Consider the following 15,715-nt stretch of genomic DNA (forward strand, 5'->3'; position numbering starts at 1 on the left):
CTGCCTTCTGCTCCTCAGCACTCGGTGACCCCACTCTGTAAAGTTACGGGGTCTCCAATTCGTGGCTGAGTTGCTTCGGTTCCTTCCACTTCTCAATAATATCACTCACAGGCGATGGGGGAAGATTTAGGAGGAAGAAATGTCCTGACCTGACTTGTTACTCCGGTGGTTCCTATAACAGGACTGCGCTGGTATCAGGGAGCTCTGCCGGTCTGTCACATGTTAATAAAGGCTGACGGCATGGCGGGGGGCCGGATGTTATACACTGGGAGCAATAGGGCTGTATGAAAAAACAGAATTCAATCATTAAGAGTTGTGTCCCAATATTTTTTACCATATAGTGTATGAAATTGCCGAGTTCCCCTTTAAATGCATTTCATGGTTACCTAGATTTCCTTTCATTGAATCGAAGATGACAAATGACTACCCCAATGTATTCTATGGACGGTAGGATCTAAGCAATCTGTGAATTGGGTGAATTCTTCACTCATCTCTAATAAATAGACAAAAGTACGTTTCTAATCCAGTTACCGTTATCATCACTCTGATGTAATTGTATAACATTAATAACATTAAAGGGAATCTGTCACTTTACGCAACGCTATTAAGCTGCAGAAATAGGGTTAATCTTCAGGTTAATAGCGTTGTGAACCTGCCCAGCACCTGCACTTAGACCCCCGCTGCCGGGAAGAAATGAACTTTACTCTTTCCAGCAGTGTTACAGTTCCAGTCATGGGGGAGGCGTCGGTGCAGTTTCAGTCACCGCTTAGTGTATAGAGAACAGTGGCTGTAACTGCGTCCCCAGCACTGACTGCCAGCAGCTCAGCATTAGAGCCGGCTGTCAGTCAGTGCCGGGGTGGTGGTTACAGCCGCTGCCCTCTTTACACAGAGTGGTGACTCAACCTGTGCCGGTGCCTCCCCCGTGACTGAAACCCAAATGCTGCTGGAAGGAGTAAAGTTTATTTCTTCCCAACAGCGGGACTTGTAGTGCCGTCGCTGGGCAGGTTCAGAATGCTATTAACCTGCAAATTAGTCCCATATCTGCATGTTAATAGTGTTTTTTACATGAAAGGTTCCCTTTAAATGAATAAACAGAAGTCGCCATAATGAAGGTTTGTATTCTGAGATAATGGTATTATTTCTGTTATTATTGGGACACATTGAGGGAATTTATTAGAACCTCTGAGCCTATAAAAAAGAAGTCACAAATATACCATATTTTAACAAATTTGTGCTAAAATTTACGACTGTTGAAATATGGTGAAGAAAAGTGAATCTATTTAACCAAGATGGGGCAGAGCCACCGCCAGAGAGAGAAAAAAATAGTTAAAGTGGTTCAGGATTTGCTAAGTTCTGGGCCACTAAGCCCAATACTAGACCCATACTTCCTGTTCTATAGAGACCACTTTTCTAGTCGTTATCATTACAGGCACCATTACAATGAAGGATAACACTATGTATAGTAGATTACACAGCAGCCACCGTGCACAGTAGGTCTAGATCACAGCATGCCTAGAAAAACTCTCCTGTATACCTCAGTAAGTACAGTATACTGCTGCTAGTGTCCATGTGGCTTCCTATACAGAATAGGAAATATGAGTCTAGTATTAGGTTTAGTGATTCCAAAGATAGCAAGAATTAAATTTTTTTCCAACATAGACAGTAATTTGGAAAATTAAAAACAATATTTTTTCATAAATAAAAACCTTATTTAAAATAATTGATAATTTTTCGATTACACATTCCCTTTAAAAAGTCCTATGTTGAGACTTTCTTGAAAACTGAGTACAGTTGATGACTAGAGCACCTCTACCTCAATGGTCTAGTGCATTAATGTCCTACTTTGTACTTATAGGCAGGGGTGTAGTGTCGGACTGGGGTGCCAAGGGCCCACCAGTAATCAACTCCAGGGCCGCACTTTTCAACTACTTGCAAATGTGACATTATCCTCAGTCGCAAATTTATATAACAATGAACCAGGTAGGTTGGTAAATGAATAAGATGCTCCTTTGTACATAGTGATTCAAGTTTATTGTGACAAGTAATTCTCCTATAAGAGGGTGGCAGCCCACTCCTGCACGGGGGCCTACTGGAGGATTCCCCTGTTCTCCTGTGGACCAGTCCAAGCCTGGGTCTAACTATAATAGGTTCAGGAGTTGAAATTGCACCCAAACCCTGGAGCTTAAGGGGTCCAAACGATCTCTTTAACCCATATTAGAAGACCAATACTTCTACAGACCCATGATGGTTAGGAGCCCTGTTGGAGATTTTGCATCGTGGCCCACAAGCTTTAAGTTATGCCACTTCTCTTAGGGCCAGGCTGTAACACTGTGTAAAATTAGATTTCAGTGTAATTGCCCTTTAAACTTTCCAATGTTTGGTAGAGCATTAGACCAATGATATTATTATATCCCCCCCAGAAACAAAAACGAAAGACTTTTTTTTTTACGGGAAGGAAAACCAATAAACCGGAGCCTCCCAGAGAGCTCATATCTGCTTTATATAAAGGAGGCATTTTTAATTGGGTGGAGACATTCTGTGTAACTCTGTCTTGTCACGACGCCAGGACATGTGGACAATTACAAGGCTGAGGAAATAAAAGTGGAAATGGGATCAGGACAATTGCGTATCGCCAGTACTGCCCAGACCAGCAGTGACTTTCATAACAAGATTTTGTATATAATGTTAGTACATTGAATAAATTAAATCCCAGAATTGTCCTTATATCTCCCAGCCCATCCTCCTGTACAGACACTGAGATTATAGAGCTGTGATAAGCTGCTTTTCTGGCAGAATAGTTTGCTGGACAAAGGGTAACCTCTGGTATATCGATTATTTTGGACATTGTACTGCACAGTGAAACGACCACTCATGTAACGGGGCAAGGTATTAATTTTAGGAGGGGAATAGAGATCATAGAATCATAGAATGGTAGAGTTGGAAGGGACCTCCTGGGTCATCTGGTCCAACCCCCTGCTCAAAGCAGGATTCACTAGATCATCTCAGACAGATGTCTGTCCAGCCTCTGTTTGAAGACGTCCATTGAAGGGGAACTCACCTAATAAGCAGGAGATCAATGAAAGATGGTAAAATCATTTATATATCTAAATATCTAAAGATCAACTGTTACTAGGTCAAAAGTAGGCAGATTTATTTATTTATTTTTCAAACCGGTATACATTTCTAGAGCTATGGGCCTTTTTATCTAGCAATGATTTTTCTGCTATTTACCAAGTGGGGCGTAGCTCACAGGATCCTCCACAGAAATGTTTATTGGATTTCCCTGCTCCCACTCTTTCAGGCACTCTGCTGGTGCTGTTGTCACTGCAGGCACTCTAGAGGTGTTATTTATGTAGAGCACTCTAGAGGTGTTATTTATGTAGAGCACTCTAGAGGTGTTATTTATGTAGAGCACTCTAGAGGTGTTATTTATGTAGAGCACTCTAGAGGTGTTATTTATGTAGAGCGGTCTAGAGGTGTTATTTATGTAGAGCACTCTAGAGGTGTTATTTATGTAGGGCACTCTAGAGGTGTTATTTATGTAGAGCACTCTAGAGGTGTTATTTATGTAGAGCACTCTAGAGGTGTTATTTATGTAGGGCACACTAGAGGTGTTATTTATGTAGGGCACACTAGAGGTGTTATTTATGTAGGGCACACTAGAGGTGTTATTTATGTAGGGCACTCTAGAGGTGTTATTTATGTAGGGCACTCTAGAGGTGTTATTTATGTAGGGCACTCTAGAGATGTTATTTATGTAGGGCACTCTAGAGGTGTTATTTATGTAGGGCACTCTAGAGGTGTTATTTATGTAGGGCACTCTAGAGATGTTATTTATGTAGGGCACTCTAGAGGTGTTATTTATGTAGGGCACTCTAGAGGTGTTATTTATGTAGGGCACTCTAGAGATGTTATTTATGTAGGGCACTCTAGAGGTGTTATTTATGTAGGGCACTCTAGAGGTGTTATTTATGTAGAGCACTCAAGAGGTGCTATTTATGTAGGGCACTCTAGAGGTGCTATTTATGTAGGGCACTCTAGAGGTGCTATTTATGTAGGGCACTCTAGAGGTGTTATTTATGTAGAGCACTCTAGAGGTGTTATTTATGTAAGGCACTCTAGAGGTGTTATTTATGTAGAGCACTCTAGAGGTGTTATTTATGTAGGGCACACTAGAGGTGCTATTTATGTAGGGCACTCTAGAGGTGTTATTTATGTAGAGCACTGTAGAGGTGTTATTTATGTAGGGCACTCTAGAGGTGTTATTTACGTAGAGCACTCTAGAGGTGTTATTTACGTAGGGCACTCTAGAGGTGTTATTTACGTAGGGCACCCTAGAGGTGTTATTTATGTAGGGCACTCTAGAGGTGTTATTTATGTAGGGCACTCTAGAGGTGCTATTTATGTAGGGCACTCTAGAGGTGTTATTTATGTAGAGCACTCTAGAGGTGTTATTTATGTAGAGCACTCTAGAGGTGTTATTTATGTAAGGCACTCTAGAGGTGTTATTTATGTAGAGCACTCTAGAGGTGTTATTTATGTAGGGCACTCTAGAGGTGCTATTTATGTAGGGCACTCTAGAGGTGTTATTTATGTAGAGCACTCTAGAGGTGTTATTTATGTAGAGCACTCTAGAGGTGTTATTTATGTAAGGCACTCTAGAGGTGTTATTTATGTAGAGCACTCTAGAGGTGTTATTTATGTAGGGCACTCTAGAGGTGTTATTTACGTAGGGCACCCTAGAGGTGTTATTTATGTAGAGCACTCTAGAGGTGTTATTTATATAGAGCACTCTAGAGGTGTTATTTATGTAGGGCACACTAGAGGTGCTATTTATGTAGGGCACACTAGAGGTGTTATTTATGTAGAGCACTCTAGAGGTGTTATTTATGTAGAGCACTGTAGAGGTGTTATTTATGTAGGGCACTCTAGAGGTGTTATTTACGTAGAGCACTCTAGAGGTGTTATTTACGTAGGGCACTCTAGAGGTGTTATTTACGTAGGGCACCCTAGAGGTGTTATTTATGTAGGGCACTCTAGAGGTGTTATTTATGTAGGGCACTCTAGAGGTGCTATTTATGTAGGGCACTCTAGAGGTGTTATTTATGTAGAGCACTCTAGAGGTGTTATTTATGTAGAGCACTCTAGAGGTGTTATTTATGTAAGGCACTCTAGAGGTGTTATTTATGTAGAGCACTCTAGAGGTGTTATTTATGTAGGGCACTCTAGAGGTGCTATTTATGTAGGGCACTCTAGAGGTGTTATTTATGTAGAGCACTCTAGAGGTGTTATTTATGTAGAGCACTCTAGAGGTGTTATTTATGTAAGGCACTCTAGAGGTGTTATTTATGTAGAGCACTCTAGAGGTGTTATTTATGTAGGGCACTCTAGAGGTGTTATTTATGTAGGGCACTCTAGAGGTGTTATTTATGTAGAGCACTCTAGAGGTGTTATTTATGTAGAGCACTCTAGAGGTGTTATTTATGTAGGGCACACTAGAGGTGCTATTTATGTAGGGCACACTAGAGGTGTTATTTATGTAGAGCACTCTAGAGGTGTTATTTATGTAGGGCACTCTAGAGGTGTTATTTACGTAGGGCACTCTAGAGGTGTTATTTACGTAGGGCACCCTAGAGGTGTTATTTATGTAGAGCACTCTAGAGGTGTTATTTATGTAAGGCACTCTAGAGGTGTTATTTATGTAGAGCACTCTAGAGGTGTTATTTATGTAGAGCACTCTAGAGGTGTTATTTATGTTGGGCACTCTAGAGGTGTTATTTATGTTGGGCACTCTGCTGTTGAAGGCACTCTATAGAGGGATTATTTTTTATTTATATTGCCTAGTTTAATCAGTGGGTTTCACACACCATTCAGCGTGCATCTGTTAATGGTACCTTGCTCTTTCATTGATATATGGTGCTAATATAGGTCTGAATGTTCTGTATATTTTGGCGGTCTTTTATATATATATATTTATTGTCTTGATTTTGTAATTGATGCACTAATTTTCATTGATCTTTGTGATTTAACTGAATATGGGCACTCTAGTGCTTGGTATGTTTCTGTAACCAATATCTTAATAACTTTTTTTTATACATCTATATTTATCATGATGATAATTGGACCCAAAGTTCGGTAATTCTCTTGGTTGCTAGGTGTTATTTATGTAGGGCACTCTAGAGGTGTTATTTATGTAGGGCACTCTGCTGGTGTTATTTATATAGGGCACTCTAGAGGTGTTATTTATGTAGGGCACTCTAGAGGTGTTATTTATGTAGGGCACTCTAGAGGTGTTATTTATGTAGGGCACTCTAGAGGTGTTATTTATGTAGGGCACTCTGCTAGTGTTATTTATGTAGGGCACTCTGCTAGTGTTATTTATGTAGGGCACTCTGCTAGTGTTATTTATGTAGGGCACTCTGCTGGTGTAGGGCACTCTGTAGAGGGGTTATTTTTGCAGAGCGCTCTAGAGGTGTTATTTATGTAGGGCACTATAGAGGTGTTATTTATATAGGGCACTCTAGAGGTGCTATTTATGTAGGGCACTCTAGAGGTGTTATTTATGTAGGGCACTCTAGAGGTGTTATTTATGTAGGGCACTCTAGAGGTGTTATTTATGTAGAGCACTGTAGAGGTGTTATTTATGTTGGGCACTCTGCTGGTGAAGGCACTCTATAGAGGGATTATTTTTGCAGAGCACTCGAGAGGTGTTATTTATGTAAGGCACTCTAGAGGTGTTATTTATGTAGGTCACTATAGAGGTGTTATTTATGTAGGGCACTCTAGAGGTGCTATTTATGTAGGGCACTCTAGAGGTGCTATTTATGTAGGGTACTCTAGAGGTGCTATTTATGTAGGGCACTCTATAGGTGTTATTTATGTAGGGCACTCTAGAGGTGTTATTTATGTAGGGCACTCTGCTGGTGTAGGGCATTCTATAGAGGGGTTATTTTTGCAGAACGCTCTAGAGGTGTTATTTATGTAGGGCACTCTGCTGGTGTAGGGCACTCTAGAGGTGTTATTTATGTCGGGCACTCTGCTGGTGTAGGGCACTCTAGAGGTGTTATTTATGTAGGGCACTCTGCTGGTGTAGGGCACTCTATACAGGGGTTATTTGTGTAGGGCACTCTGCTCGTGTAGGGCACTCTAGAGGTGTTATTTATGTAGGGCACTCTGCTGGTGTAGGGCACTCTAGAGGTGTTATTTATGTAGGGCACTCTGCTGGTGTAGGGCACTCTATACAGGGGTTATTTGTGTAGGGCACTCTGCTGGTGTAGGGCACTCTAGAGGTGTTATTTATGCAGGACATTCTGAAGGAGACTTTAGAGGCATTATTTATGCAGAGCGCTCTAGAGCAGGGGTTGGCAATTAATTTTCAATCATAGGGTCAAATAAGAGTCTGTGACTGTTGTGGAGTGCCGAAACAATAGGTTGAAATGAATTCTGGTCAATTAATTCTGGTCAATATTAACATTATTTGCAATTATAATTATTATTTTATATTAAAATAATAACTTAATATTCAGTATAATTACGGTAAGTATCCTGACATCCCCCTATATAACGTATGAGCCAGCACACAGGACCCTACATACAGTATGAGCCCTCACATAACCCCTCTGTATATAATAATGTATGTAATAGGCAGACGCTTACCATACAATTTTACACTTAATAGGCTTAGATACAGCAGCTTACCATACAGTATGATACATAATAGGCTTACATACATCACCTTACTATACAGTATTAGACATAATATTTTAAGATAACAGCTGATTACCATACAATATTAGGCTTACATACAACAATTTATAATACAGTATTACATTTAATATGTTTAGATACAGCACCTTACCATACAGTATTATACATAAAAGGTTTATGTACAGCAGCTTACCATATACATAATACACTTAGATCAGGGTTGTCAAACTCAAAACACACAGAGGGCCAAAATGAAAAACTTGGACAAATTGGCCGCGGGCCAACCAGTATACAGAACAATGGCCCCTCACAGTCCTCCATACAAAATATTGGGCCCCACATAGTCCTTCAAACAGTATAATGGCCCCACATAGCTTTTCATACAGCATAATGGGCCCCACATAGTCCTCCATACAGAATAATGGGCCCCACATAGTCCTCCATACAGCATAATGGGCCCCACATGGTCCTCCATACAGAATAATGGGCCCCACATAGTCCTCCATACAAAATAATGGGCCCCACATAGTCGATCATACAGAATAATGGGCACCACATAGTCATCCATACAGTATAAAGGGCCCACATAGTCCTCCATACAGAATAGTGGCCCCACATAGTCCTCCATACAGAATAGTGGCCCCACATAGTCCTTCATACTGTATAGTGGGCCCCTCATAGTCCTTCCTAAAGTATAATGACCCCACATAATCCTCCATACAGAATAATGGGTACCACATAGTCCTCCATACAGAATAATGGCTCCCACATAATCCTCCATACAGAATAATGAGCCCCACATAGTCCTCCATATAGAATAATGGGCTACACATAGTCCTTCATACAGTATAATGAGCTCTAAAAAGTCATGCATACAGAATAATGGACCCCACAAAGTTCTCCAATCAGAATAATGGACCCCACATGGTCCTCCATACAGTATAATAGACCCCACATAGTCCTCTATACAAAATAATGTCCCCACATAGTCCTCCGTACAGTATAATGGGCCCCACATAGTCCTCTATACGGAATAATGGACCCCACATAGTCCTACATAAAAAATAATGGACCCCACATATTCCTCCGTACTGTATAGTGTGCCCCTCATAGTCCTCCATACAGTATAATGGCCCCACATAGTCCTCCATACAGAATAACAGGCCCAACATAATCCTCCATACAGAATAATGGGCCCCACATAATCCTCCATACAGAATAATGGCCCCACATAATCCTCCATACAGAATAATGGCCCCACATAGTCCTCCATACAGAATAATGGCCCCCTTATAGGGGTGCTGGTGTCGCAGGCCGAATATAATCAACCTGCGGGCCAGATTTGTCCCACAGGCCGGAATTTGACACGTGTGGCTTAGATACATCCGCTTACCAACTACCGCCCCGTGCAACGTTACACTTGGCCTAGTCGGGAGGATCGAGTCTTACACCTAGAAGAGCAGAGTGATGCGGGAAGACTCGAGTTACGTGGAGGATAGTGACTGTTACGCAGTTTAAGATGGCACCGAACATGGACTTTGTAATAGCGGTTAGTGGCACAGAACAAGAAGGTCCCGCCCATCGTGAGCGTAGAAGGAACAAAAGGGCGCAAAGAGATGTCCAGCCCTCCAGAGGTTACACCGACCGCAGGGAGTGTCGGAACTGGAAGTGCCAGCCTACAGCGAGGAGTGGCCGCTGTGGTAAGACGAAGTGGAAGGAAAAGGCCTGCCCAGGAAGGTGTGACTTAAGAGAACGGACGGAGGAGATAGAGAAACAGGATGGTGAGCTGGAGAGAACCCCACCCAGCGAGATGTGGAGCCATGACGGGCACAAAGCGGCGGAAGGAACGGCGCCATTTGTGGGCGGTAAATTGGAGAAGGAAGAGCAGTGCGGCATGATGGCCGAGAGACCTGTGCAGTCTGGCAGTACGGAGGGGCAAAGAGGTCCTCAATTTGGCCAGACTGTTCGAGGAGGGGGCAGAAGCTGGGACAAGCCATACTGGCAAAGTAGCTCTCCTAAGGGAAAAAGGAAAAAAAATGTTGCACCCCCTAAGGGCTACTGTTTGTGTGCCCCCATTACGATATGCGACTGTGTATCACACATGATTGACTTAGATGTATAATAACTTCTCATCACCTCTTTTGATGGTGTTCTTCCACATAATACATTTACATAAACTGTAAATAGGACATAATATGTTAATATACAGACAGCATCACATGGGATAGGCTTAGATACAACAATCCACAAGATAGGCTATATTATATGGTAGACTTAGATACACTCCTGGTCACCAGACAATATTACGCATGATGGACTTGGAAATGCGAGCTCCATAGACTGTATCAGTCATAGGCTTAGATGCACTAGTAACGCTCCATGATGGGGGATGTAGTCCCTCGTTAATATTGGCGTTAATTCCAGTTTTCATAACAGGAGTTTTGAGCTGGGATGGGTTAATCCAGAGACTTTATCACTGTATAATCCTAAAAGTAAACAGATAAGTGGCCTCAGCCATAACTCAGTGTGCTGCCTATGAAGCATGTGCAGACTTGGCAGCGGCTCTGGGTGATTCCTCTTCACATGGATTTACTGTGATCCAACAGCAGCCATGGTGTCCTGCTGGGAGGATGAGTCCCACCTGCTGCAAGTGGAGACGGGCTTCATGTAATGTAAGTCCTGACAGTTTCCTGATACTTACTGTCTATACTATGAAAAACAAACAAGCTGGAAGAGTCACATATGGTACAGACAGAAACCCCCGAAATTATTACAAAATGGCTCCAGACAGATGTGAAAGTCTCCTGGATGTTCAGATCCATATTGCTATCCACAGTAAAAAGTAGTATAACATCTATATTCTTGTTAATAGGGGGCAGTATTATAGTAGTTATATTCTTGTCAACAGGGGTTTGTATTATAGTAGTTATATTCTTATCAATAGGGGGCAGTATTATAGTAGTTATATTCTTGTCAATAGGGGTTTGTATTATAGTAGTTATATTCTTATCAATAGGGGGAAGTATTATAGTAGTTATATTCTTGTACATAGGGGGCAGTATTATAGTAGTTATATTCTTGTACATAGGAGCAGTATTATAGTAATTATATTCTTGTACATAGGGGCAGTATTATAGTAGTTATATTCTTGTACATAGGAGCAGTATTATAGTAGTTATATTCTTGTACATAGGAGCAGTATTATAGCAGTTATATTCTTGTACATAGGGAGCAGTATTATAGTAGTTATATTCTTGTCAATAGGGGTTTGTATTATAGTAGTTATATTCTTATCAATAGGGGGAAGTATTATAGTAGTTATATTCTTGTACATAGGGGGCAGTATTATAGTAGTTATATTCTTGTACATAGGAGCAGTATTATAGTAATTATATTCTTGTACATAGGGGCAGTATTATAGTAGTTATATTCTTGTACATAGGAGCAGTATTATAGTAGTTATATTCTTGTACATAGGAGCAGTATTATAGCAGTTATATTCTTGTACATAGGGAGCAGTATTATAGTAGTTATATTTTTGTACATAGGGGGCAGTATTATAGTAGTTATATTCTTGTACATAGGGAGCAGTATTATACTAGTTATATTCTTGTACATAGGGGCAGTATTATACTAGTTATATTCTTGTACATATGGGCAGTATTATAGCAGTTATATTCTTGTACATAGGGAGCAGTATTATAGTAGTTATATTTTTGTACATAGGGGGCAGTATTATAGTAGTTATATTCTTGTACATAGGGAGCAGTATTATACTGGTTATATTCTTGTACATAGGGGGCAGTATTATAGTAGTTATATTCTTGTCCTGTGGCTGCAACAGCTGCTTTGGATTTTCAGCTGTCAGTTTAATCATGCTGTTCAAACCCCAAGCAGCATGAATCAGAGCAAGATTGGATACAAGATTGCAGCCCGTTATATGCTCTGACATGTCAGAGAAAATATTTGAGCCGCCCGAGGCCCATAGGCATAGATGAGATTAGTCCGGTGCCCCCTCCGTCCGGCTTCTCCCCATGCTTTTCTAGATGATGGACAGGCATCTCCCTTGTGTGTACATATGGAGAGACCTGTCAATTCGCCAGGTCTTCAAACTATACTCTCTGATTCATGCTGCCTGTGGTTTGTGCTGCATAAATCGAGGGGACAGGTTCATTTAAAGGAATTTTCCAGTGTTATGTTGCACTGAAAAAAGTATACTATACATTTTTCATTTTTTAATGCATTCTATTGTATGGCATAATCTATAACATTATACCTTATTCTTATGGTATACTGATGTCCTTTTGATTGAGGCCAAAACAACACTCTTTTTACCTACATCTGGTTAATGGGATCCTATTTGTCTGCTTATTGTGTATGTCAGGAGCTTTTCCTGATGTACATGCAAATAAAAATCCAGTAGGGTAATCTGAAAAGGGCCTTAATTGTTGTAAAAGCTATTTTTTTTTCACTATCCTGTCCCCACACATATTTGTGAATTTTCCACTGACATTGGCTGTAAAGTCGCGCATCAGGGAATATACGGAATCTGTTGCGCTGAGAGATTATTATTTTTATTTCGTCAGGCCGTAAAAATGTGTCTTTCACCTGTAACTGTAATAACATTGTATCATTGTGTTTTTCCTAGAAGTTCCATGGGATTGTAGCCGGATTAATATCTGGGAATGCCTCTGTGCGGAATAAACTGTGGGAAAAAGAAAGAAGAAGGTAAGTCCTCTGCAAGAAGGCATCTGAGCTGTGATTTCCTGTGGACTGATTTGCACTACACTCCAAAGATTTCTCCAAAATTGGGAGATTAGTCCATCACTTGCCCACCGCCACAATCACTGCTTTCTTAACTTTACCGGACATTTAGACATCCATTGTGCCGATACACAACTAAATGCTATTTTACCTCCATACATAGTGCCACATAGCACCCAGATAGTAGAAAATGTGTTAAAACCAACATCTCTAGTGGTTTAATGAAATGCAAGGGTTAATGCCATTGTCCCTGGTGGACTAAAGGGGTTTATAGCCTAGAATAGTGAATAGGATAATGAATATATTCCTTGGAATCTTTGGTAATGAAATAAATAGTCCTAACATCATTAGTGGTCCATGGTACGGTGAATGTCCACTTCCCTGGTGGTCCAGATTAATAAGGTGAGAATAACAGAATCCCTTGTGGTTTTGTGTAATGAAGAAGCTAATACCAAAAGTTATGCTTGACTTGCTAGACAAGAACAGATCAAATATATCCTGTAATACTGTCCCCTTCCTGGCCCTTGTAATAATGTCCCCCATCTTGGCCCCTACCCTTTAATACTGTCCCCGTCCTGGCACCTACCCTGTAATACAGTCCCCGTCCTGGCACTTATCCTGCAACACTGTCCCTGTAGTGGCACCTAGCTTGTAAAACTGTCCCCTGTCCTGGCACCTATTCTGTAATAATGACCTCCGTCCTGGCCCCTGTAATAATGTCCCCCATCCTGACCCCTATCCTGTAATAATGTCCCCCATCTTGACCCCTATCCCGTAATACTGTCCCCCGTCCTGGCACCTATCCTATAATACTGTCCCCCATCCTGGCCCCGTAATAATGTCCCCCATCCTGACCCCTATCCTGTAATAATGTCCCCCATCTTGACCCATATCCCGTAATACTGTCCCCGTCCTGGCACCTACCCTGTAATACAGTCCCCGTCCTGGCACTTATCCTGCAACACTGTCCCTGTAGTGGCACCTAGCTTGTAAAACTGTCCCCTGTCCTGGCACCTATTCTGTAATAATGACCTCCGTCTGTTAGAACTCTCCTGTTAGGTTTTTTTTAGTTTGCTGGTCACATGACCATTTTTGCCTATTTAATCCGGCTCCGCCCTCCTGGTCTTGCTGGACTTCATTGTATTTACTACTCTTGAGCTAGCTTGGTGCTCTGTTGCCGTTCTCTGTTAGTTTTGCTAGGTCTTCTGACCTCTATGCTTTTTGTTGTGTGTTTGTATTTGACTGCTACTATTTCTGCTTTGGGTTTGTTGTATGATGATCCTGATCGTGTCTCATCTGCTGAGTCTGAATTGAGACGTTTGAGGCAGGGATCAGGTAATGTGGAAAAATATTGTTCTCACTTCCGTCGGTGGTCTGCCCAGGTGGGGTGGAACGATTCAGCTTTGAAAAGCTTGTTTCTTGCAGGGCTAGGTGAAAGGGTTAAGGATTTACTGATTGCTTATCCCACACCTGGAAACTTGCAGGAGGCTATGCAATTAGCTATACGGGTGGACAGGAGACTGCGTGCAAGGGTTAATGAGAGCAAATCCTCTGCTATGTCAGCTCCGAGTCTTGAGAGGGTCTGTGCTGACAATGGAGAGCCGATGGAGATTGGGGCGATGCCACCCCGCTCTCAGGAAAAAGATCGCAGGCTTTCTGAAGGCTTGTGCTTCTATTGCGGAAATTCTGGTCATTTTATTAAGAACTGTGTGCTTCGTTTGAAGAAAGAAAAAAAAATGGTCAGTTATGCCCGTATTGCCTGTTTAAATTCTAAGGGAGTATTCCTATCTGCCACTACTGCTGCTCAGGATGAATTAATTGAATTTCGGGTATTTGTGGATTGTGGTTCTACTCTGAATGTGATTGATGGGGGATTCTTGGAAAAACTTAGATTAGAACCTAAAACTTTGTCATCCCCTATTGCTGTGGTTTCTGTTGATGGCTCTCCCTTGAAGAGTGTTACTCATAAGGTCTGTGAATTTCCCCTCACTATTAATGGTATTCACCAAGAAAATTTGGATTTGGTGGTATTGGATAATTTGCCTTCTCCAGTAGTGTTGGGGTTACCCTGGTTAAAATTGCACAATCCTGTACTGGATTGGTCTACCAATGAAATTAAGTCCTGGAGCCCTAAATGTTATGACAAGTGTTGTAACGGACGTATTGCTGCGGTGGATAAAGGGGAATTGCCTGTACCTATTCAGGATTTTTGGAGAGTTTTTTCTGAGGAGGAGTCACAAATTTTGCCTCCCCATAGAGACTATGATTGTACCATTGAATTTGTCCCTGGAGCGACTCTTCCTAAAAGTCGTTTATTTAATCTTACTATTCATGAGAGAAAGGCTTTGGAGGAATACATACAGACAAGCTTGGCCGCCGGTCACATTAGGCCTTCCAAGTCTCCTGTGGCTGTTGGATTTTTTTTTGTAAAAAAAAAAGATGGCGGTTTACGTCCTTGTCTGGACTTTCGTGAGATTAATAAAATTACTGTACGCAATCCTTACCCACTGCCATTGATTCCTGATTTGTTTAACCAGTTAGTGGGGGCCAAGTGGTTCTCTAAAATTGATCTCCGGGGGGCATACAATTTGTTGCGCATGAAGGAGGGTGATGAATGGAAGACTGCTTTTAACACTCCTGTGGGTCATTTTGAGAATCTGGTTATGCCTTTTGGTCTTACTAATGCTCCAGCAGTTTTTCAGAATCTTATTAATGACATCCTTAGACCTTTAATCGGCAAAAATGTGGTTGTGTATTTGGATGACATTCTGATTTATTCGCCTGATCTGGAGTCTCATTGGCGGAGCGTACGTGAGGTATTACAGTTATTAATGGACAATTCGCTTTTTGCTAAGCTGGAGAAATGTGAGTTTGCTGTACAGAGGATTAGTTTTTTGGGCTACATTATCTCCAGTGAAGGTTTTGAGATGGACCCGGTTAAAGTTCAAGCTGTGCAGGAATGGCCTAGGCCTATTGGTTTGAAATCGATACAGAGGTTTTTGGGTTTCGCCAATTATTACAGAATATTCATAAAAAAAATTTCTATTATTGTCAAACCGCTGACCGATCTCACCAGGAAAGGTGCTTATGCTGTTCAGTGGACTTCTGAGGCCATTGAAGCTTTTGTGTTTCTAAAGGAGAGGTTCACCTCTGCTCCCATCCTTATGCAGCCTGATGTGACTAAGCCGTTTTTGGTTGAGGTTGATGCTTCCTCTGTGGGGGTCGGTGCGGTGTTGTCTCAGGA

General features: G+C 41.5%; 1 protein-coding gene across 5 annotated transcripts in view; it reads left to right on the forward strand.

Annotated features, from left to right (window-relative positions):
- Positions 1-15,715, forward strand: part of LOC141269164 (phospholipid-transporting ATPase ID-like) — a 231,312-nt gene that overhangs the window by 76,180 nt on the left and 139,417 nt on the right. For 4 of the 5 annotated variants that reach the window (XM_073680385.1, XM_073680386.1, XM_073680384.1 and 1 more), the window contains one exon: positions 12,356-12,435. In XM_073680385.1, coding sequence (XP_073536486.1) covers positions 12,393-12,435 — 43 coding nt within the window. In that variant the 5' untranslated portion in view covers positions 12,356-12,392. Of the gene's footprint in view, positions 1-10,261; positions 10,380-12,355; positions 12,436-15,715 lie in introns of those variants that run through there. The other variant, XM_073680387.1, reaches the window with a different exon arrangement.

Source organism: Phyllobates terribilis, unplaced genomic scaffold (genome assembly GCF_046119375.1).
Source record: "Phyllobates terribilis strain yellow unplaced genomic scaffold, ASM4611937v1 Scaffold_1__5_contigs__length_1240528914, whole genome shotgun sequence".
NCBI classification, from domain to species: domain Eukaryota; kingdom Metazoa; phylum Chordata; class Amphibia; order Anura; family Dendrobatidae; genus Phyllobates; species Phyllobates terribilis.